At 32.3% G+C, this 24589-nt stretch overlaps 1 protein-coding gene across 1 annotated transcript; it reads left to right on the plus strand.

Moving 5' to 3' along the window:
- Positions 1–18112: 18112 nt before the first annotated feature.
- Positions 18113–24106, plus strand: LOC143190710 (uncharacterized). The gene is made up of 3 exons (XM_076395210.1): positions 18113–18273; positions 22727–22841; positions 23852–24106. Exons 1-3 carry the CDS (start codon positions 18178–18180, stop codon positions 23953–23955), a joined length of 315 nt encoding a protein of 104 aa, XP_076251325.1. The 5' UTR covers positions 18113–18177; the 3' UTR covers positions 23956–24106.
- Positions 24107–24589: the final 483 nt, after the last annotated feature.

Raw genomic sequence — 24589 nt, forward strand, 5'->3', positions numbered from 1 at the left:
GAAGATTGTTCTATAGATGTGATGGATTGAACACTATGTGATGTGTAATAATATCAGTTTGTATCAGGGGTAAGATTTTTTTCAGAAGCAATATCAAAAACTGGTAAAACAATAAATTCAGAATATTATTGTTAACTTATGGACTATTAGTGCATAAAAGCTCATGAAAGATAGATTAGATTCATTCCCTCATAAAAATCATTCTCATAAAAGCAAAGAGATATTGCACCAACAAACTTATTGAACAAGTCGATATATAAAAAAAAAATTGATTGTATACAAAGAAATCCAAATAATTAATAAGATTGTAATATTAGTTAACACACCTTAAGGAGTGTTAATATAAATTAAAATAAAATATTCCTTGATAACTTCCTTTAATATATTATGTTAGTAGATATAAAGCGTAGAAAATAAAAATAATTAATTAACGCGAGCCTTTGGTACGGCAAATTAATGACCTATTCATAAATATTCGTACAGAACTCACTAAGATATTTGAAAGGGGATGAACCGTCTCCACCTCAACTATTTAAATAATTTATCGGCTACAATATTTCATCAGAAAAGAGAATATAACTGCAGTCAGTATCTCTTTCGTTTAACGATTTTGTGATTTCAGAATTACGATAGCTCCCTGGGTTTTGTACTATATTAAATAAATGCATTGGAAGATGTCCAAAATTAATGGAGGTTGCTTTTTTGTTATATTTCAGTCTCCAACTAGGGTTTATTTTGACTGGACCTACTGCTTAATGTGACTTTTAAACCACCAGTCCTCAGCATTAAGTCTACCGACTGACGAGTGATCAACTTCAACTACTCTTCAACTTCAACAACAACTTCAATCAATTATGCCTTGGATGATTTTTCGAGACTATCACAACAATAGGTGGAATGTCCTGTTGCCTTGACCACTGCGTCAATCAAGCCGGCTGTGGAGGGTGTGTCTTAAATTTACGCCATAATTTGGAACTGAAATCAAACGTTTCTTCTGAATCTTTATTATGTATATGCAATAAAGTTTACCCAATAAAATGGAATGAAATAGAACCGTAAGGATTAGTATCCTAAGTTTAGACGTGGGGAAATGAGCGCCGAAGACGGTGAACTATTGCAATAATAAATAATGTTATTGAATACGCTGTATTAAATTGGATATATTGACATAATTATGACTTTTATAACGAAGAATAGATTTTATTGATTCAGCTTTGCTATCGTCCTGGCCATACGCACCGTATGGACGTGCTGTTGATTGCAAATGTCAAAAACGCTTAACTGTTTAAACCATCTTTCTAGGAAAATATATGGAGAATTTCAAGCTTTTCTTTATTTTTATGTAAATACCTATAAGTTTAACACGTCATTTAGAACGTCGAAAACAGAGGTATATTGAAACCATCATCTGGGCGAAAATTTTGTCATTTTGAACTGTATTATCACATGAAAATAAAATGGAAGCTATGTCACACAACATAGAAAATACTTGAATTCATATTTCTTAAAATTCCTTTATATACGCAGCATTGTAGGGCATTAATTATAAAGGATATTTAACTAACGCATACTTTGTTGACGATATTTAAAGTATGCAGATCTCTTCGGTCAATAACCAGCATAATTCCGCGAATAAATGAAAAATTCTTCAGTTTTATGGCTCAGAAGAAATGTTAACAAATTTATTTTAAAAGTAAATGTATTCCTAATCATTTGCCGGACTGTCCCGCGGCGGATGTTATGGCAAAACTTTATAGGATTCTGTTAAGTTTATTAGTAGTAAAGTCGCTTTAGCTTCTTTTTATGGCTTAATGAAATGGACTGATATTCAAATTATGGTAAGGCGAATGGCGAATATCTTTTCGAAACGTCCGTACGCATCTTGTTTATGCCCGTAACCATATACGCAGCGCCATGTCATATTTTAATGTGATTTTAAATGTTATATGTGTGTAATATAACGTGCATGAATTTATTTTTACGAGTCAATTTTCTTCAATAACACTTTGGTTGAAAAGTCAACGGTCTAACTAATAAAGAAAACTATTTACAAGCAAGGATTTGATGAAGGTCATTTTAAAATTTGTCATATTATTTATGGTCTGTATAGTTTACCTTTGGGCATGGTCACTTCAGTTTTTTGAAAGGAGATTGTTTTTTATTATGTTTTGATGTAGTACATTAAATCTCTAACACTACCACAGAATCGGCACAGAAAATTGTTCCCATATAATCATGGATGAAAGCGTTTCTGAGAGAAAAAGTGCTTGAATGAATGAAATTCCTGAAGAATAAATCTTTATGATGAAGGAGATCAATAAAAACTGGAAAAATGGGACAGCGACAGACACAAAGTATATATATAAAATAATAAATTAATAAATGCAATAAAATTAATAACACAAGCATGAGGACTTAAAGTATAAATAATGTATGAACAATTTAAAAATGGACACAAATACAAGTTAACAAACACAATGATAACGAAGTAGAGACTATATCCAGACAGCACACATTAGTACCCACATCGAAGAGTAATGGTTATTTGGTCAGCGACACTTATCTCATATAGCATAGGCTACACTCTATGAAATAATCAATTTCTTGTAGAAATCTGAGAAGTTTGTTTGTTTTCTCTGTTGTTAAGGAATTCCTAAAGTTTCGCAACCCATTCTTAGCTCTAATCTGAGTCGTGGACAACCGTCCAGTATATAGCAGACTGAAGTAAGGACAAGGTGACAAAAATCACGCTGAGCAGGCGAGCTCGAAGTCATCAAGTCACCGTGCGAGAAACGACAGTGACCCAATCTCAGTCGATTCAGAGCTACGAAGCGAAGGAAGGTGAAGAGAGCAGAGAACATTAGTTTTAACCTCAAAGAGCTTGTTATGGTTGGCCTCCTGGGCCCAACGGCGCTTCTTCTTCAGATAGAGCGTACGAATGATTGACAGTGAATCGAGCGAGTTGAATTTCTGTTTCAGGAAATATTCAAGGGCACAAGCATTGAGTTTATTACTCGGTAGAACTGATAATTTTTAAAAATTATGGTTTAAATTTCTTTTGTCATGAAATCACTACACTTTCGATATTCATTACTTTTGATGTTTAATTTGGATACATTAAAATCAAAGAGAAAGGAAAAGAAAAGTTGTATTTTGGAAATGTATGGTAATAATGTCACATCATATCACAATTGTTGGTATTAGTTTCAATGATTTAAAAGGAATTATTGTGATGTTAATGACAAAGAATGACCTAAGGGACCAAAAAACAAAAAAGCTCAAAGACAATTCAGTTAAAACTCTCAAATTTCAAAGAAATATAAGAAAGCGTGTGTACATGTTAAGACAAAGATCAAGCAGAAGGAAAAATGGCTACCATATGAAGTTATTAATAACGCCATTTGGGATTATTTCAACATTTCGGAAACATTGCTTCTTAGGTAAAAAAAGAATTTTCTATGGCGTATTGTGATTGTAGATAAAAATGAATATTAACACAAGGTAACATATTAACATTAACATAAACATAAGGTAGCATCGAAGTGGAATACTCATAACCATACAAACTAATCATCGTCTTGCAAACTAAACTCGGCCGCACGTCTCGAAGTGTTAAAGACGTGCGAAAATAGTTCGATGATTGCTGCCAAACCGTATAAAACTGTAAAGAAAGTTGCAACATATATAACAGGTCAATTGAAATGTTCCCAGCCTACCACAGTAAAACACATTTTTTGGCAAAATTAGTTTTTTTTATTCAACGTAATACCCTTCAAGGATGATACACTGATTATAGCGACCCTCCAACTTTTCGATACCATTTTTGTAGTACGATTTGTCCCTTGTTTCAAAATAGGCTTCAGTTTTGGCGATCACCTCTACATTCGACGAACATTTCTTCCCAGCGAGCATTCTTTTGAGATCTGAGAACAGGAAATAGTCACTGGGGGGCAGATCTAGAGAATACGGTGGATGAGGAAGCCATTCGAAGCCCAATTCATAGATTTTTGCCATCGTTTTCACTGACTTGTAACACGGTGCATTGTCTTGATGAATCAGCACTTTCTTTTTCTTCAAGTGCGGCCGTTTTTCAGCGATTTCGTCCTTCAAACGGTCCAATAACGCTATGTAATATTATTGTTGCTGTTGATAGTTCTTCCTTTTTCAAAGTGGTCAATGAAAATTATTCCATGCGTATCCCAATATATAGACGCCTTGTGAGCCGACTGTTGCCTTTTCTCACGCTTTGGAGCGCGTTCATCGTGTGCAGTCTACTAGGATGACTGTCGATTGGACTTCGGAGTGAAATGATGGAGCCATGTTTCATCCACTGTGATATTCACGTTTAGTTGATATCTTTAGAATGTCTGCTCTTTCATTCAATTTCAATTTACGGTCATTCAAAATCATTTTGTAGATTTTTTTAATGTTTTCGTCGATAACAACCTCTTTTGGGCGTCCACTGCGTTCACCGTCTTCGGTATTCATTTCACCACGTCTGAACTTAAACCAATCCTTGATGGTTGATTTTCCAGGGGCAGTGTCCGGGAACTCGGCATCAAGCCAAGTTTTTGCTTCAACTGTATTTTTCCCTTCAAAAAGCAATATTTTATCAACACGCTAAATATCTTTTTATCTATTTTTTTCACAATAACAAAAGTTACTTCACTCAAATTACTATAATTCACAAACATAAATGTAAAATTTATACACGCATCTTTTGAGGGTTGGGGCTAACTAAAAAACATATGGATTTAATTCTATTGGTGCCATCTATGTGTAAGGCGAGGGACTTTCAATTGACCTGTAGCAATTCGTTTTGAAAAAAAAATATCAGGATATATATAAACACTTAATATTTAATGAGACAGCAAGTTTTCCTTAAAACAAGATTATTTTCGTTTAAATCTTACATTAATTCAATTTTGTAAAGATAGAAATGTAATTTTTCTCATAGTTTAGTGAAACATTATTTTACGTTTACGTAATCACGATCATGACGTATGTTTTTTTTCTGTTGAAGCAGTCTCTATACTGATTCATTAACTGCAAAACCAGTGAGGACTTCTCACGGTTGTTGAAAGTTCTGAATGTCTATACCCTATAGTTTATCAAACGCTGTCTTCATCAAAATTAACGATGAAATAAGATAATCTTTTCGGCTAACGTGAAAATTTAGGTCGCAGTTGATCCATTTCATATTTGACGGGCCCGTAATCAACAGTACTATCGCGCAATAGGAATAAAGATAATAAACTTAATGGAATAGTGTTATCTAGTGTATCGATCGTTTTTAGATATTAATAATGGACCATTATTTGATAAGACATCAGTTAATTGCTTCCAGATTGAAAGGTGGTGTGCCTGCATAAAAACTACGATCAAACTGTTGATATATATTTTATTTTATTCATGTTTTAATTTACATTAAGCCATTATCGGAGGGAGATCGATGACTGTGTCAAGAAAAGGATTCACGTGTTACGCAAGAGTCGAAACAAAACTTATATAATTACACCGGTTTAGGTGTTATAGGTTTTCTCTCACTATCTTACATGCGTGTAATGTATATATCGTACATATTCAACTTTCCTTCTACAGTATTCAAGCATCAAGTCAGATAATATTAAACTAGGTTTATTGGGGTATTTACGAGAACAATTTCTTTATGTATATTTTAAATAATACCGATAAGGATATGACTGTAGGCCGTGCGTATGGCGAACTAAGTATTTTTGTTAATTCCAATAATTAATAATTTAATTACTGTCTCAATTAAAATATAGTGATATAAATTTCGGTATTTTTCCTTAAACGGCTTTCCTTTCTTTTGCAGTTATTGCGTAAGATTTGAGTTTCGTTTAGTTTGTATTAGTAAACAGGCATAAAATATATTTATGTTATATTTGGCAATTTCATAATTAAAATTAAATACCTGATAGGTACCTTAGTTTATACTTGTAATAGTTAGTGAGAATAACAGCAGGCAATAATATATTATTGAGCAAACTATGCTAGTAAATCTGGTAACCAGTTTCGAGAGACCAGACAGTGATGGTATCTCAATTCCATGCAGATTTTAAGCAGTATGTCAAATACACATAACCAGATTAGTGGCATTTAATAGAAAGGGAGGATCTAAAATCATTATTAATAATAAACCAACTTTCCTATGTTCGTAACATAACATTCGATGGATTGAGATTGCACTTGGTCGGTTTCTCCTGAAATTTAAAACAGAAAATGTTAAGTGGTTGAACAAATCTTAGCGTCGTGTTGCTATTGGTGCCTCAGGACTTTGAATATTATTCGTAAAATCTCGTCATATTTGGCAATCGTTCCCAGCTGTTCTGGTTTCGGAAAACGTTAATTTCCTGTTTTTCAGATCGCTGTCAATAATCTTGAATTACGTCTTTCAAACAAAAAGGCTATTTCGCCAAGAAAGCCCAAGAGGAATTCGTTCAACCTTCATTCAACAAATTTATCCAAACCATTGCAATCTGCGTCTCTGGATCTGTTTCTTAACTGAGCATAATATGGGAGAGAAACGTAAAGAATTTGCCTTAAGCACTACATTTTAAAAACCTTAAGCTTAAGGATGTTATAGATGTTACAGATTGTATCTACATCTCGGAGTCATACGTAAGGTTCAGTCATATTTTTTATTGATAAAGAGTATGTTTCTGTGGAAAACTCGAAACGTAAACAACGCAAAACGCAAAATTTTTAACAAATAGGGACTTAGACCTAAAGCTAAATTACCAAATATACAAAGGTGGTCAAATCGTTGATTTCCCAACTGCAGATGTATATAATTTGTACAATCTCACAAAGCTGTCATGGTTAATAAATTTCTTGCCAAAAGTCAAAACTTTATTTTATTATTATTTTAACTTTATTTTATATTTAAATAAATAAAAAATAAGTTATTATCTCTTATAATAAGTTATTATTCACGATCTTTATTACGATTAATTAACCACTCGTTAATTATCATATTCATTTGTAGTTTTTACTGTGAATAAAATGAAAATGGGACAAATAGTTTATTTCTAATATTGGACTTCACAAAGCAGTCATCATACTGAACGAATTCAACAAATCTGGCAAAAATTCAACAAATACTTATAGAACAACGTAGTATCGACTGACTTCTTTTTCTCTTCAAAACTCAAATTACCAATTTTTTTACTCTTTGTGATTCCACAATCTACCCTATAGGCAATAAGTATTTCTTATGTCTATATTATTTTTACATGGCATGCAGAAAATTACTTTATTAAGCGATCTTCTGTATAAAATATTGTCTTAATTAACTAGTCTTATTCTAAAGCTTTTTCTAAAATCTACATATGTCCAGTAATCAGATCAGGTTGTTTTAAACGTTTTAGTCTACGCACTTCATTATCACGTCGCATATTTAGCTGATTAGCGCGTACATTGGGATGCACTGACACTCTTTCGAAGTACTTCACACAAACACGTTGAATTACACTCGTTATAGGTTCTAGAGGAATATCGTGTTGTATCACATTATTTGAAATTTAGTGCGGAGCATCAACAATGGCACGCAACACCTTATTTTGGAACCGTTGGATATGATGGATATATTAGATTTTCCAGTGGTACCCCATAGTTGGATTCCTTATGACCAAATAGGCTTGAGTAAAGACTCATACAGCAACACCTTGTTATCTAATGATAACTTGGATTTGCGCCCGACGAGCCAATACATTTGATATAATTTTAGTGCCAGTTATTTCCGTTTAGAGAGTATGTGCTACTTCCAGGTTAGGCGTCGATCTAAGTGCATACCAAGATATTTAACTTGCTCTGCTTGAGGGAGTTGACGATGATTAATATTCATTAGTGGACATGTTCTTCTACGCAGGGTAAATGTTACATGGGTGGATTTTGTTTCATTGTTTTTAATGCGCCATGTCTTCAACCATAATTGTGTTTGATCTAGGTGGGTTTGTAGGTTTATTGGTGCTGTGACTGGATCTTCATGGGATGCCAAGATTGCTGTGTCGTCTGCGTTTGTTGCCAGAGTAGTTATTTTTGTGTTGGGCAGATCGGCCGTATACAGAAGATATAGTACTGGACCCAGTACACTACCTTGCGGAACTCCTGAATATATGGGATTTAATTCGGTATGTTCATCGCCTTGATTTACAAAAAAAATGTCTGTCAGTGAGATATGATTTTAGTAACTGATAGTCTGGATGAGGAAGAAGTTCCTTTAATTTAACCTGCAAGCCCGTATGCCATACTTTGTCAAAAGCCTGAGGTATAACTAGAAAAGCAGCCGAACAATATCTTTTGGCATTTAGGTCAGTGTTTATTTTGTTTACAAGTCCGTGCACTTGTTCCATAGTCCCATGCTTATTGCGAAACCCAAACAGATGTTCTGGAATAATTTTTCGTTTTTCTTTTATATAGTTTAGCTTCTTGATGTATAGTTTCTCGAAAACTTTCGAGATTATCGGTAATAAACTTATAGGCCGGTAGGAGGTCACATCTTCTGGTATTTTTCCTGGTTTAAGAGTCACTAGTATTTTAGCTACTTTCCAGATACTAGGGAAGTAATTAATTCGTAGCATAGCATTAAATATAAATATTAATAGTCTCATACCCTTTTCTGATAGTTCTTTTAAAATTTTACCAGTAATTAAGTCATAACCAGGAGCTTTTTAAATATTAATTTCTCTCATTATTGTTTGTTTAACTTTTTTGGCCATTAATTTCTCGTGCGTTAAGTCCATTTGAAATGGCGAATCCAGAAAGCTAGTAATTTTATTTTCGTCATCTTTATGTAGCTGATACTGGAAAGATTTAAAAACATTTTTTAAGTATTTTGAGAAAATGTCGGCCTTCTCTTAAATTACCAATTGAATGCGTTCATTTTTACTCCATACAAGACAAAAAATATGATTTCAGTTGAAAATACTTGTGCTTGTAAAAATGTATATAACGTTTGTAATATTAAAAAATTTCAAATTACAATCGAAAACCACAAAACACATTAAAATAATTGCCTGCGCTGGTAAGATAGTAAATCACAAATCAATTAAAACAGTTACTTAACCAATTTACACAGCTATATTATCCTATTCTTAATAAACTTGTGTTGTACTAAAGTAACTTAAACACTTATCTACAATTACGTTATCGCCAGTAGTAATGAAGTGATTAATCAATCAATTTATGTCGTGCTTAATTAATATTATATTGCGAAGTAATTTTACGGTATATACCTAGTTGGCAGTGTGCTTGATTTTTGGACCCTAGGGTAAATTTCGCTCATAAAATAGAAATTTTTGTGGTGTAATCAGTTATATTAATATAGGAAAAAGGTAAATAGCTAAAGTTCAACGATATCATTAACATTTGTGGGTTTGGAGACAAGAGCTGAAGATAATTGAAAATATCGCTTTTAGCATTGTGGTTCTTCATAAGCTCGTTATTCGAAGTGTGCCGCAAAATTTACCTATGATTGGAATAATATATGTATAGTTTATCCATAGTTGGTGTGAATATACGTCATCTAAATCTATGACGTCAAAACGCCGTCTCTACTCTGAGTTTTAGTTGAGTTTGACTTTAATATATAACAAAATTCTAGTTTAAATAAAATAATGAAACAAAAATGTTATCAAATATATATATATAGTTTATTTTGACATTATAGTACATCTAACGCATATCGCATAATTTAAACTACAGTTAATTGTTCATCCAGAATAATTTATAGGTTAAAATTATTTTATTATACTTACATTGAATTTTTTTCCACACCCCCCAGAAGGTAGAGTTTTTTGTGTAGTGGTATCTCTGTGGAGGCCCAATCTATCTAATTAACAATTATATATTCAAGTAATATATTTTACTCTCATTGGAGAGCATATTTACTTTTTTACGTTTAATTCTCGTTTCCTTCGATTCCTGTTTCCTTTTTATTTCATCTTGCCATGAGTGACGTTGGGTATATTGGTTCCTTTCTGAACTATCCGTGCCTCATCTAAATACACAAATCGAAATAATACATGTTTTGATTTTATTATAAGTTTTAAAAACTGTTTACTTTTAAGAACAATGTCTGGAACTTCCATTAGACCTCTTTGATTCTTTTCAGACTAACAGTTTCTTTTGAAATAATTGAAATAATGAATTATATTTATATTGAAAAAACTACTCACTGTTTTTATACATTACATATATTTGATCTCTGATAGTTCTAACATCAAGCTGATCTTGATTCGTCACCCGCTTCTGATGAGGACCGTTTGTTGTCGGTGAATTCAAGATCATGTTTTTCATTTTTTGAGATATTCCAGTGATCCCATACCAATATTCAGCAAATTAATATTTAATAGTAAAAATGTTTACATCTCTAACGAATTTTATGCCATTACCAATCTGTTCTGTCTGGCATCGGCATTTTTAATCAGAGTAATAATAAGAAATTTATCAAAACAAGCAAAGTTTTAAGACAACTATTGCCGATTTATTACCATTGTTTTGAAGAATTTTGCATACGTTTGACAACCGGACGACTTTGACAGGCTGGTTTGTTTACGTGTTCGAACGATTCAAACAGCATTGTATCTCAATTTATCTAGAATAAAATAAGAAGGAAAATATTTTCTGGTCCTAAAATGAATATACACATTACGGCTGACAATACCTAAAACATATTGATGACGTATATTCACAGTAACTTTGAATAGACTATAAGATTGTTTTTTAAAAATCAGCATTCATTTCTTGTTCAATAATCCATTCAACAAACTTCGTTTTCTCTGGAAGTTAAATCAATGTACTCTATACCAGCGATATTTCTAATTGTAAAGGATTATTAATAGTTAATAGCTAACTGTCTGGTTATACTGCACTACTTGTTGCAAGTAACAACAATGAGATAACTGTAAATAGACTACAAGCACCTGTCTCTAACATTACTGATGTAAACTAAGAAATTTTTAAAAAATTATTCTCTTAGCATTATATTATCTACCCAATAGGCAATAAGTATTTGATGAGATTTATGCATGACACTGGATGCCAAGCTCAAGTAAAGAGAAACGAGCAAAACTTTCAAAAACCGTGGTGGTTACAAAAAAGTTATTCGAAGCATTGTACACGAATAAATAAAAAAAACTTTGAGGAAAAACACCAAAAAAGATTGTGTGAACATAAAAACGTACTAGAAATGTTCGACGATGGTGGGTTTATCCGGATGTTGAGGAGACAAAAACTCTTTAAACCAATATTTAAGACCAATAACTATTTATAATATACGTGGCACGACATTTAAATTCAAAAAAAACTTTAGTTGGATAAACGTAACTCTGAAATTGTATTCCAACTTTAAGAACCTAGATTATTTTTTCAGACATCTAATATTTATATATCCGCTTGATATCCTTTCGTGTTTGTCATGTAGCAGCTGAAATATTTAATTCAACTTTTCATTTGCTTATTGCTTTGACATGGAACTACATAAATCACTTAATATCGGCCATATCGGGGTTTATAATGTCTGTGAAAGGACTCACTTGTTATTATCTAAAAAAAACATGTGATTTACCTATCTTACTGGGTCTGTCTATACCAAACATAGATAGCTACAACGGCTTAAGTGTTATCTATATTATATACGTTTTGGTTGTAGTTGTTATTTTATGTTTATTGAATTTATATGTTGTATATTGGGAGACATTGTCCTCTACTACCGGTTATATAGTAAAAATAGTTCTCTGTGTTTCGATTAAACTGAATATAGCACTTTTAATAATCATTACCATTATTTTTACGATATACATTAAAAGAAGAACGTTTTTAAAGTTACATATTCATTTAGAGTGCTTGAAAAATTCACTGAATGTTATTTCCAATCAATATATATCACAGAACGATTTCATTAAGCTATTTACGGTGTTAATGATAATTTTAAACATCATTCATGAAGTAATTACACATTCGAAACGTCCCTACCTGCTAATCATTATAAATATTCTCCAAATAGTTATGGTGTTATTGGTGATATTTCAAATATCCACAACCATATTATTAATTACGAATATAATAAAGTCTATAAACGATCGATTCTCGGATTTTATGAGTTACACGAAATGCAAGGAAAATTATTTGAGAGCTAATGGACTCTTAATAAAATATGACGATGCTTGCAGGGCTCTCGATCTTCTTTATAGGTTTTATAAAATTCCTTTGGCTTTGATAGTTATGAAAACGGTTCTAGTTTCGATCAACGAAGCCGTTGAGTTTGCTGAGTTAATTTATCGTAAAAGAAATATGCCTCTGATGGCGAGTTTCCTGGTTGGGTGTTTTGGTCTTGTTTTAAATTGGGTAAGTATAAGATGTAGCATTTAAAGTGAATTTTTATAACTTTCGATAGATCTAATCTATTAATCTGAAATATCTGGTCTGAATTATTTCTAAATTCAGTAGTCATAACATTTTCCCCAGTAAAGGTCATAATATTCAGGGGATGGACAAAATAACCTGAATACCATACCATACATAGCAAGTTTGTAGGTTATGTTTCAGCGTATTATAGGTTTTGTTTTTCGACCGTTAAAATAAGCAAAAGAGGGCAAATCGTTGGACAACCCCAAAAAAACCAACTGCAGTCAAACATGGGAGATGATGAATGATGAAGTTCCTATCATGACTAGGATATTACTACCATATCCTTGCCATGTCCCAAGATTATAATGGTCCAACACACACAGCCAGAATGATTCAGTGTTGGTTTGAGGAGTACAAGAATATCATTAAACATTTTCTCCGTACAGTACAATTGCTAGACCTCAATGAAATTGAATGGTTATGGGTATCTATATATTTAATATCACTGAAGCAATAGGCGGATATTTTTATACAAGAAGGAGACAATATTCATTTGAAACTATTCAAATGCTTTACTCATTTTTTTCCGGAAGAACAGCAGCTGTTTTAAAACAAATGGTGGCTCAACACCTTATTAATGAATAAATGTTGTAGATATTTCAGGTGTTCATATTGTTTTGTTCATCCCCTGTACATTTGAAGTATTGTGTTACGACGAGCACATTTCATATTCTATATTTTTGGTTTTGTTTTTTTTTTTGCAGAGTCAACTAGGATTACTGATATATTCAGGACATGCAATGACTAACGAGTTTAATAAGATTTTCGAACTTTGCGCTGAAACAAGAATGACGTATCCAATAATATTGAACAATTTTCAAGAGACCATTGTGACTGAAAAGATACATTTACTGCACATAAATCTACGTGGCCGTCATACATATATTTTAGAAACAAAACATTGTTTCTTGTTAATTTTTCGAACTGTGACTTTGCTTTGTTTAGTCTGTTTGTATTTATATTTTTTCGTATTTGAGTCAAGGTGATTGTATTGAAAAATAAATAAATGAATTGTGACGGTTTACTTTAAAAAATACGTAAATTCACGGTAAAACGATGACACAGGCGTAATTATTCCGTAGCACGAATATTGTTGTAGAAACTGTAATTTTTGACTAAGGTTAGCTAAATCTACGTTTTCGCCATGTTTCGTGTATAAAAAATGACACAGAGTCGTATTAAAAATGAATAACTGACATTGTAAGTGGATAATGTACAATTAACCTAAAATAAAATAGATTATGAATTAATATTGAGATAATATTTTCTAAGTTTATAAAATTTAATGTAAAAAGTTACATTCATTATTAATATTCAAAGTGCTGTTCATCATTAACCACTACTTTTTTAAAACTTTATATCAGACAAGGATGTGTCGTTTAGTAATAAGGTATTGAATTTTTAACCTTTTTGCAGCTGGTCGTTACACTTTCCATTCAAAAGGTCGATTTCGCCATAGGAGTTTGTGAAGAATTAATTCATTTTTCATATGAAACATATACCATAAACAATATTATTTGCGACTCTAGATTTGTTTGTCAACTGTGCTCTGATTGTTGCATCTTAAACGAAATTTTTGGGCTGACAGACGTAACATTGTAATAGTATTTAAGTTTTGGTGGACTAATATGGTAGCAATTTCATCATAAACGTGATAACCGCTAGACTCAACACCCATTAGTGATGGAGTATGTTCACATAAACTTAATAGGGCACATTCTACATGTCATTGTAGTAGTTGTAATATAAAAGAATTTCTCATGGAAAAAAATTATAAATTTATACACTACTAGCGACCCGCCCCGGCTTCGCACGGGTGCAATGCTGATACTAAATTAAATACACTACAGAAAAAATATGAACGTTGTATATAAAAACATAGCGGCCCGCTCCGACTTTGCACGGGCATAAAATATATATGCCTATGTCACTCAATGAAAACATGATTAAAATCGATCCAGTATTTTTGGTTCATTCATTACTGCCCTTGGCCTACACGCATTAACTTTGGAGTAAAACAATTCCTCTTCCCCTATACTTACATAGTAATAAAGATTTCCTGCTATCTTTGGAATATCTAAATTCATACAATTTTTATTACATTACACATTTTTAAACGCAAATTTTAAATTTGTAATATCTCCGAAAATATTTGTTTAATTTACATGCTGTAAGGAACATTATTGATCTATATTAATTTCACACTGTATTTAAGGTACTTAATTCGATAAGGATTAATGCCGTATTGCTTAAAATAGCTTCGTAAATAAGCCATTTTCTCACGTAAAAAGTAAACAATAAAAATGGTTAATGTGGGTTATCCCTAAAAGATAAACATATACCATCGCGGACTTTTTTGTAGACCTTTTTATGGTGTACAATACTGTAGTACATTAATTTGATCTAACTCGTAGGGTTAGGCAGCGTTTTTGCTAATTGCTAAATAAGCCTAAAAAATAGGTTAATTTACGACATCACGTTAGAAACCTCTAAAATTAGCAATGTTGCCTTAGTATATTATGTATGTATTATACATATAAACCTTCCTCTTGAATCTATCTATTGAAAAAAACCGCATCAAAATCCGTTGCGTAGTTTTAAAGTTTTAAGCGCACATAGGGATATAGGGACAGAAAAGGCGACTTTGTTTTATACTATGTAGTGATACTAGATTATTTTACTACTTGTCTGTAATTATGTCTTATCTGTTTTATTACAATGTTCAATAGAAGTGTCTGGTTATTTATATAATAGATTTTGACTCAATTACAAGACAGTAATAAGCCATTACTTAAACAATGAATATCTTGTTAATGGTTTTATGGAATCTATTTTATAGTTCATAAACAAACAGTTAACATTCAATGAAGCCATGAGGCGGTAATTTAATAGGTTTAACGTCTTCATTTAATTTAAATTGCTTCTGCAACAGCACTTATGATATTAGATTGTTATAGTTATTATGTACTAGAGCGTCAAGAAAAAATATATAGTTCTAGACCGCTTTTTTTATCTTTTTGCAAAATGTGTAATATTAATATTACAAGAAAAGTTTTTACTAAATATTTAGAAGATGAAAGAAGGGGTGTCGATTTGTTGACAAAAGCACAGGAAGATATTGTAACAATTTATAGAGAGTAGCCAGAAATAAAAAAAGAAAGATAGAAGTTTTTATTAACAAGGGATAAACAAAATTATATGAACATATGATATATACACAGCATTTATATAATAATAAGCTGTTAAGACATCATTTGCTTTTTAAGCAGCTGCCTTTATTTATGGAATATATTCATGGAGTGTTTAAATAGTCTCCAAAATTATTGTGACACATTTTTGTACCACTGACTGTTTAGTTGCTTCAGTGATTTTGGGAATAGAAATGTACATCTCACTCTATGTTTTAAAATTCCCCATAACGGTTTATATATGTTGAGATCTGACTAACTGAACTTGAATGAAGACCTAACATTTTTGCCTGTGTGTAAGTGAGCATTATCATTTTTGAATATGACAGTGTTTGGTAGCAATATGCTAATAATGGAAAGAACTTCATCATTGAGTCTGCCGATATATTCATTCACAGTAATCCGACCAGTAATGTGAATAGAAAGAGCAGCTGAATATCACGATATAGCCAAATGCTTCCCCATATTGTAAGAAGCCGATAGTCCGGATAGTAGGTTTCTTTTGAGGTTCTCCATACATAAAATACACGTACGAAAGAGACGAATCTGTTGTTAAAATAATCGAATTTCCGAAAAAAGGTTTTAATTAAATCGTGGACTTGTGGTACTGTATTTGTAGACACTATTTCTACAAATTGAAGTGTTTTAAATCTTTAAGCGTTTTACAAACAGAATCATAACGGAACCGTTTTCATGCTTGACTGTAACTAGTGGGTAGCAGGGATCTTTTGGTGTCCTTCAAATGTAAAATACGAAGAAGAATATTGTTGATTTTAATTTCGAAAAAAAAAAATGTTTTAATTATATTGGAGATTTATTGCATTTTTGTTGTTGTAGGTAAGCTTTTCTTTAAACGTTTTACAAACAGAATTTGTTCGATATAAAATTCGACTTTTTATTGTCTACTGGTTAGGAAAACATGTAACATGTCAATTGAAAAGACCCCGGTCTGACACATACATGGCGCTACTAGAATTAAATCCATATTTTTTTAATTAGAATTATAGCATTTTGAGTGAAGCAACTTTTGTTATTGTGAAAAAAATTGATAAAAGGAATTTCGCGTATTAATAAAATATTGCTTTCTGAAGGGAAACAAATTCAGTTGAAGCAAAAATTTGGCTTGATGGCGAGTGTCTGGGCACTGCCCCAGGAAAATTAACCATCAAGGATTAGTATGCTAAGTTAACACGTGGTGAAATGAGCACCGAAGACGGTGAACGCATTGGACGCACAAAAGAGGTTATTACCGACGAAAACATTTAAAAAATCCACAAAATGATTTTGAATGACCGTAAATTGAAATTGAATGAAATAGCAGACACTCTAAAGATATCAATTAAACGTGTACATCATATCACTCACGAATATATGGGTTTGAGAAATCCTTGTGCAAAGTGGATGCTCGCGCGGCATCCGCGAGTTCACTTTTGACTAAAAACAACGACGAGTTGATGATCCGAAGCAGTATTCGAAGTCCAATCGAGAGTCATCCGAGTGCACACTGCACATGATGAACCCGCTGCAACGCGTGGGAAAACGCAACAGTCGACTAGACTAGCAAGTTTATGGCCTCTGTATTTTGGGATGCGCATGGAATAATTTTCATTGACTACCTCGAAAAAGGAAGGACCATCAACAGCGACTACTACATAGCGTTATCGGTATAGCGAAAACTACGGCAAAAATCCATGAATTAGGCTTCGAATTGCTTCCTCATCCATCGTATTCTCCAGATTTGGCCGCCAGCGACTATTTCCTGTTCTCAGATCTCAAAAGAATGCACGCTGGGAAGAAATTTTCCTCGAATGAAGAGGTGATCGCCGAAACTGAGGCTTAATTTGTAACAAAGGTCAAATCGTACTATAAAAATGGTACCGAAAAGTTGGAGGGTCGCTATAATCAGTGCAGTGTATCACCCTTGAAGGGAATTATGTTGAATAAAAAAACTAGTTTTGCCAAAAAAACGTATTTTACTATGGTAGGCCGGGAAATTTTCAATTGACCTATTATTATTATATGAAATGATAAAATTACAGTGAAGGAAGCTAATAACTAAAAGCATTCGTTAAAAAGTTCTGCTTGCTTTGTATCGTCGTATACACCTTGTAATGTATGTGAATAACTTTTTCATAGACCTAATATAATTAATCAAAATTAAGGCAATATATTCCCTTAAGACTTTCTTAATTACACTCTGTTCACAATGTATGTTTAATGTACATTATTTATAATCATAAATTATTAAAAATTTTATAGAGATAATTATTTCAACGATAAGTAATTTCGTGTATAATTTAGCGGCATTCCGGTAAATGGAAACCGTTTAATAAAACCCCAAAACTCATTTATTGATAAATGAGTGTCATCGCTTAAGTTAACGATATTCAAAATTATTCCGACGAAATGCAAATATCTCGCTCCGGCTCTGGATCCGTCGCTCTTTGACTAATGTACCTCATAAAGTCTTATTTACGCATACCTAATATATAAACTACTCCGCGACCGTACCAAACTCAAGACAACTTTATTGGTACCATTTCGTAAATTCGGCAGCATGAAACCTTCATTGGCTTTGCTGGTGGTCGGGTACCTGATGCACACGTCCACGGTGGTCCAAGAGGTGAAGAGTGCTCCTTTCGGATTCGGATTGGTATGTTGGGATATTATAGTTTTTTGTTGTTCACCGAATCGGACCCCATCTACTGCTCTCATTATTCGCTTATCTATTTCTTCGTTTGTTTGATGAATATTTAGATTAATTTTAATGATAGTCAGCCCAGTTGGTGGAATATTATTCGGGTTTCTTATGGTTGAAATGATAGTTTAATAGAACAGTTACTTGGGACGTTTACAGTTATAGATTGTGTTCTTAATCGAGTTTCTAATAATATTTTTTTTTAAATTACGTATTGTTTTTTATAATGAGAGTTCCATAATTAATAATAATAGTGAAATTAACAGCACTGTGTTATAATATTCAGATCAATAACTTCTACTGCTTGATAAAAAGGTCTATCAATTAGATTTTAAAATAGATTATTTTGTCAAAGTATTAGGTGTTATGAAATTTGAAGCAAATAAAATTCATATTATTTTAGGAAATGCTAATAGAGCCAAATAAATTCATAATCAATTGTTATCAACAAATAAGAATTATTTACCTTTAATTACAATATTATACCCACAGAGTGGAATATAAATATGTTATGTCGAAGTCTTGAAAATAATGTACACGAAGAACAATAAGAAAAATGTGTATCGCTATAAAAATATTGACAAAAATACAAGGCATGATTTTGGATTATATCATCGAGAGGATCGAGCAGAAGATCTATGTATCTCACATATATTCAATTCGGATTAGTCCACTGAAGTTGTAATACTTCGACGTTTTTATAATCACCCGATCTCTCTTGATGTTATGTAATAATCGTTGAAATTCTTCGGTGATTATTGGTACCCCTAGTTTTTTGTGGATGTTCCCATTTCTAATATACCATGGGGCGTTAACAATGCTAAGAAGAACGTATTAATATTAGATTTCTTTGTGAAACCGTATAATAGCACACAAAATTCATTGTCTCCATTGTCATGCCGAAATACTTAGCTGAAACCAATTATCGCTAGACCTCACTGGTGTAATCAATATTTTGTTTGAAATCTTGAGTATCAAGATGTTATAAGCCAATAATTGAACAAATACATACGTTTTGACTCTTTTTGAAACCACAAAAAGAATAATTTCTAGATCGTTTCAGTATAATAGATGATCTTCAGAAGTAATGACAAGCTGGTGGTGGAGTAATGCCAGTTAATGTACAAGAAGATCGCGCAAAAAGGTGTTAGCAAAATAGTTTAGGAAATCAAATGGAATTCGTTGTTATGGATTATGGTAACACCAGTAACTGAATTGATTATTATTATATTTTGAGGTAGATATAATTTATGAAAAGGTATTTTTACATCTATCCATTGAAGGAAAAAACTTGGTTTATATAAGAGAAACAAATTTTTATCAAAATTATAGCTCTTATAATTTTTTATTAATATATTGTACCAAATGTCGGTTTAAAGTACTTACTATAGCTATTGCTAGAGGAAACTATAAACTTTTATGTTTAAATATGTCAAATAATGAGCAAGCCTTAAGGTAGTGTTTAGCTAACGGAACACTCCAAAAGGTTATTTTCATCAAATATTGCTTTTTTACACAGTTACTGCTTAAGAGAACACCTGTGGCAAAATAAAAACTTTAAACATATCGAGGTAGATATATTTCTTTCACATATCGACATCCAGTTACCGAACTAAATATTGACAATATAAGTGATCCATTTATATAAGACTGTATGTCATAATGAGGATTGATAAATGAAGGCTGCGCACAAGAATGGGTGGATCATTTAATGGAGGTTTCACTTTTGAATAATCGTGGCAATGAAACGAAGAAATTCAAGAAGAATGAAGTTCAGAGAAGTGTGAGTGGTTACAAAATGATGACCAGATCTGGTCCGATCTTTCTAAATCATGAATCTAACTATATAATGTCAATAACTGATGCGCTTGAAAACAGCTATTAAAAAAGGTCCGAATTCTACGAGAGCTCGGAAAGATTTCCAACTACCATTTGCTCCGACCTCTATAAAACTGTCTTAATGGTGCCAAGGTGGCTTGAAAAGAGACTTATTAGGCATATTAAAATTACTTAGTGCAGTTATTTGCGCGGAAATATCAGAAGTTCTACAATAGCATAATACAGGAAAATAACTTTTTTCACCAATCAATTATAACTTTTGCTTCTACAAAGTATCCTTTAACTTTTTATTACATTTAAAACGAGATAAGGCACCGCATAAGCCTCCCTGGTGATTTCTCACGGTCGTTCTTACGCTGACAGATTATCATCTTTCTTTAAGTTGACAGAGCCGTTCGATACACGGCAACAATGTAACTTTTTGACGGTGGCAAGTCTTCGTATTTATCACTTCGGGTTAATATTGATTCACGGAAGGCGTGGAGAATTGATGTTGCCGTTTTCAGATTAAAAATCCCATTCGGTTCGGACCTTTGACGTATGTAAATGTCCATCGTCGTAATATGGTACCATACTAACGATATTCGACGATCGAAAACTCTCTTTTTACGTTTAAATCTTCGGCGCAATTACTCTGAGACTTTCACGATATACCACGTGGGATATCGAACGGGAGAACGAATTCGATTTATTGAATTCGCCAATGAAAGGCTATCGATACTAAATCATTTTATATTAAATATAAACCGACCAAAGATTTATATAAGTATGTGAGGGTTTTAAACACTGCTGTTCGTTGAAATTTATCCTAAAAAATAACTTAATATTTCTATCCGCGATCATATGAGTTGAAAGTGCCAATTTGAAGGTTAAACATTTTATTTTTATGATAATAAGAGTCATGTTAAATGCTAGTGAATAATACAATACATCTATGTAGTTACACGAAAATTATCATAAAATATAAAGCGACATTTATTTGAAAGGCGACGATACTATAACATTTTCGTTTTGTGCTTTACATGATAAGATCTCTCAGAATATAAACTACAACATGCATCGTGGGGTAAAAATCCGGCTACCATTTAAATGCTTATAACTTGGTTCAAAGAAAAGATAAGTAAGTTTGTCAAATCAGGAGATCTGGTTGGCCATGCTAAATCGCCACTTCGCGAAATTAGTCTTCGTGGAAAAACGTCAATCAATAATTGAATTGTTGAACGAACTGTGTGTGCTGTGGCCCCACCTTGCTGAAACCACATGTCCTCTAGTCTTTGCTCTTCCATTTCAGCCACAAGAAAATTTCGAATCATGTCTTGGTACCGTTCAGCAGTAACAATAACGGCACCACCTTAAAAAAATTGGGACTAATGATGTTTCCATACAGTTGTTTTTAGTGGATGCAATGATGTTTCATGATTTAATTGAGGATTATTTGTTCCCCAAAACTGACTGTTCTGTTTATTGATGTGGTCACTGAGAAGAAAATGGGCTTCATCGCTCATCATCAACTTAGAATCAAAAAATGTTCAATATCACCAGACAGCCTTAGAATTGCATTACTGTAACCAACTCGTTGATCAGGTTCTTATGGTAGAAATTCTTGAACTAATTGAATTTTGTACAAGAACAATTTCAAATCAGTTTTCCAAATTCGCCTTAAACTGCGTGCAGAAATGTGTAACTGGGAACCACGTCTTCGAATTGATGTTTTGGAGACTCTGCAACACTATTGCGCACCAGAGCCACATTTTCAGCGTAACGAAACGTGCGTTGTCTTCCAGAACGAGGCCTGTCCGCTGTTGTACCGTACTGTCGAAAATTAGCATGTAAATGAAAATTGTGGTTTTGTGAGGTACTGGACGATTAAAATATTTTTGACACAGTTTCCTCTGAGTAGCAATAATGGAATGGTTATTTTCAATAAATATTGTCACTATATCTGCTAGTTCTTATGGCGAGTATTTATCCATAATAAAATTTGGACGTCCACCTGTTACATTATAATCTTGTTCACGTTTTTTTAAGTCAGTTTTAAGATATTTTGGTATTCTTCTGTTAAAATCAAAAGTCCGCCACTATAAAACTTCGGAGACCTCTGGGCGATAAACTGAACCAAGGAATTTCCACAAGTTTCCTTTGAATCCAGCTTTACATCATTAAGATACCGGAACAAATGGAAGTCGAACGGAGCAAGAGCTGGACTATACAGTGGACACATTAACTGCTCGTTGAACGTGGCTTCATTTAATAAATATGAGTAGAGGTATAGAACTTTAACGCCATACTTGGATTTTGGAAAGAACGAAACTGATTTTTCCCCAATCTTATATTCTATTTTCTAATTAATTGTCTTATTAGTTAGTTAATTCTATTAATTTATTAATTTGAATAATATCTAAAAGCGCGACGTTTTTGTCTTTTCTGGGAACTGTCCAGGTCTTAGTAAGATGTATAGTTATGTCAAGTTAATACATCGTTTATTACTATTGTGGCACCGAACTAATCATCAGTCATTTGTATACAAAACATACTGATTAAAATATATATTTGTACAAATTATTTTTAGTTATGTGATACATATGAAGACTTGTTGTGCGAATTATTTGGGTCATGTGACTATGACGAATATTACGATAGTGATGAAGACATTCCAATCCCAGGACCACCTCCTGTACCACCACGTGAGTAATTAACTTTGTGTATTTATGCATCGAATTGTTATATTGTAGTATCGTACATTTAAAATAGACCTACTTAATTCTAGTATAGTATAGCAATTACGCAATTACTGAATTATCGTAAATTTTACAACTATTTATTTTAAAAAATAACACAAACGGAAATATAATGTATTTCATTGTCAGAACAAGCGTTTATTATTTTTCACAGCATTTCGTACTGGCATTCTGCGTCAATTGCATTTTTGCATTCAATTATAGATGGTCATACGTGTTTTTCTACTTGGACAATAGAAATAAGTCCCCTTCAGTTCTTGAGTTGTGTTTACATTTTCTTTCGATATACGATATCAGTCAGGTCATGACCAATATTTCGACGTAAACTTATATTATTATATCAAAAGGTTTAGCAAGAAATATATTTATATCATATATTGGTGTATCAAGCTTTTGGCTTCTCTTTATCAGAGCAAAGTAAGTGTACATAATGTAAGCACAGTCCCTTTTAGGACTAGAAACTAAAATGTACAGCTGTTCATTAAAATTTTTAAAGCTCTTGTAGTCTTTGTAGCCCTGAAGCTTTTGTATTAAGTTTATTGCATACCTTTTACGATGAAAGAATATCATCTTCATACTCGGTTTTATTTCATCTTTAGATTGAATAGGATATGTACTTGTTTGATGAGACGAATAGCCAAATTACGTAAATCAAATTTACTCTTAGAACCTAATTATTCAATTTGTAATATATTCTCCTCATTACAGCTGTCTTCAAATTACTCTGGATCACTCATCTCCAACAATGAAACATATCACTTCTTTCGTCAGTTTTTTTTTAAGTAGAAACATTCAACAAATAGTAAAATATTTTACCACAATATTTTTTTTGAGCCGCTAAAATCCTATACAAATAATTAGATTGATACTTTTTTTTAAAGCTATATATAGGAAGATTTGGTAACACTTAAGATTTCATTTGAATGTTAGGTATCATTAAATTATTTTATCTACAGAAAACGGAGACTCGACGGTAGCACCTTCGCCACCACCAGCGCCACCTGAGACTTCCTCGACAACTGCAGCCACAAATGGTCAAATGGATACTCCTGCACCATGAATTCAAACATATTTATCAGGATTTATTTATAATATTGTTACTATCTAATATTGTTGTTCTGTTTATTATTTAAGTTATAATATTGCATCTATTTTATATATGTTTTATAACGTTTGTCCAGTACGTATACTATTATACTTCGTAATTGAGATATTTGTTTGGATTTTCGTTATTTGTGAGATTTTTAATTATATGGACTGAAATACAGATCCATTTTTTATCAATATTATTTTCAATTATTTAGAATAGGGCAGATCTATTATAATATTAACATACTAGGCAAAAAATTTTTTTAAAAGACATGAAATGACATATCCACAGAGTCCCAAATTTATATAAACGAAAAGTTGAACAGTTTGGGAAAAAAAACCCAAGAGAGATTGCGTGAGCATAAAACCATCGAAGTACTATAGCTGGTCGACAAGTTACTTGGAGGTTTAGGTGACAAAAGCTCTTTTAACTAGTTCAATTATTCTATGTTTATTTCAACTTATTATCTACCAAACATCTACAAACCCTATATAAGTTTGAGTTTAAAACTAGATAGTGAATAACTAGTTGTAATTTACAGGTCAAGTGATTTTTAAATCAAATAGAGTAAAAGTGAAAAAGTTAACTAAAACTATTGATAATA

Source organism: Rhynchophorus ferrugineus, unplaced genomic scaffold (assembly GCF_030347505.1).
Source record: "Rhynchophorus ferrugineus isolate W39M unplaced genomic scaffold, kcgeb_rfMv2 rfM2, whole genome shotgun sequence".
Classification (NCBI taxonomy): Eukaryota; Metazoa; Arthropoda; class Insecta; order Coleoptera; family Curculionidae; genus Rhynchophorus; species Rhynchophorus ferrugineus.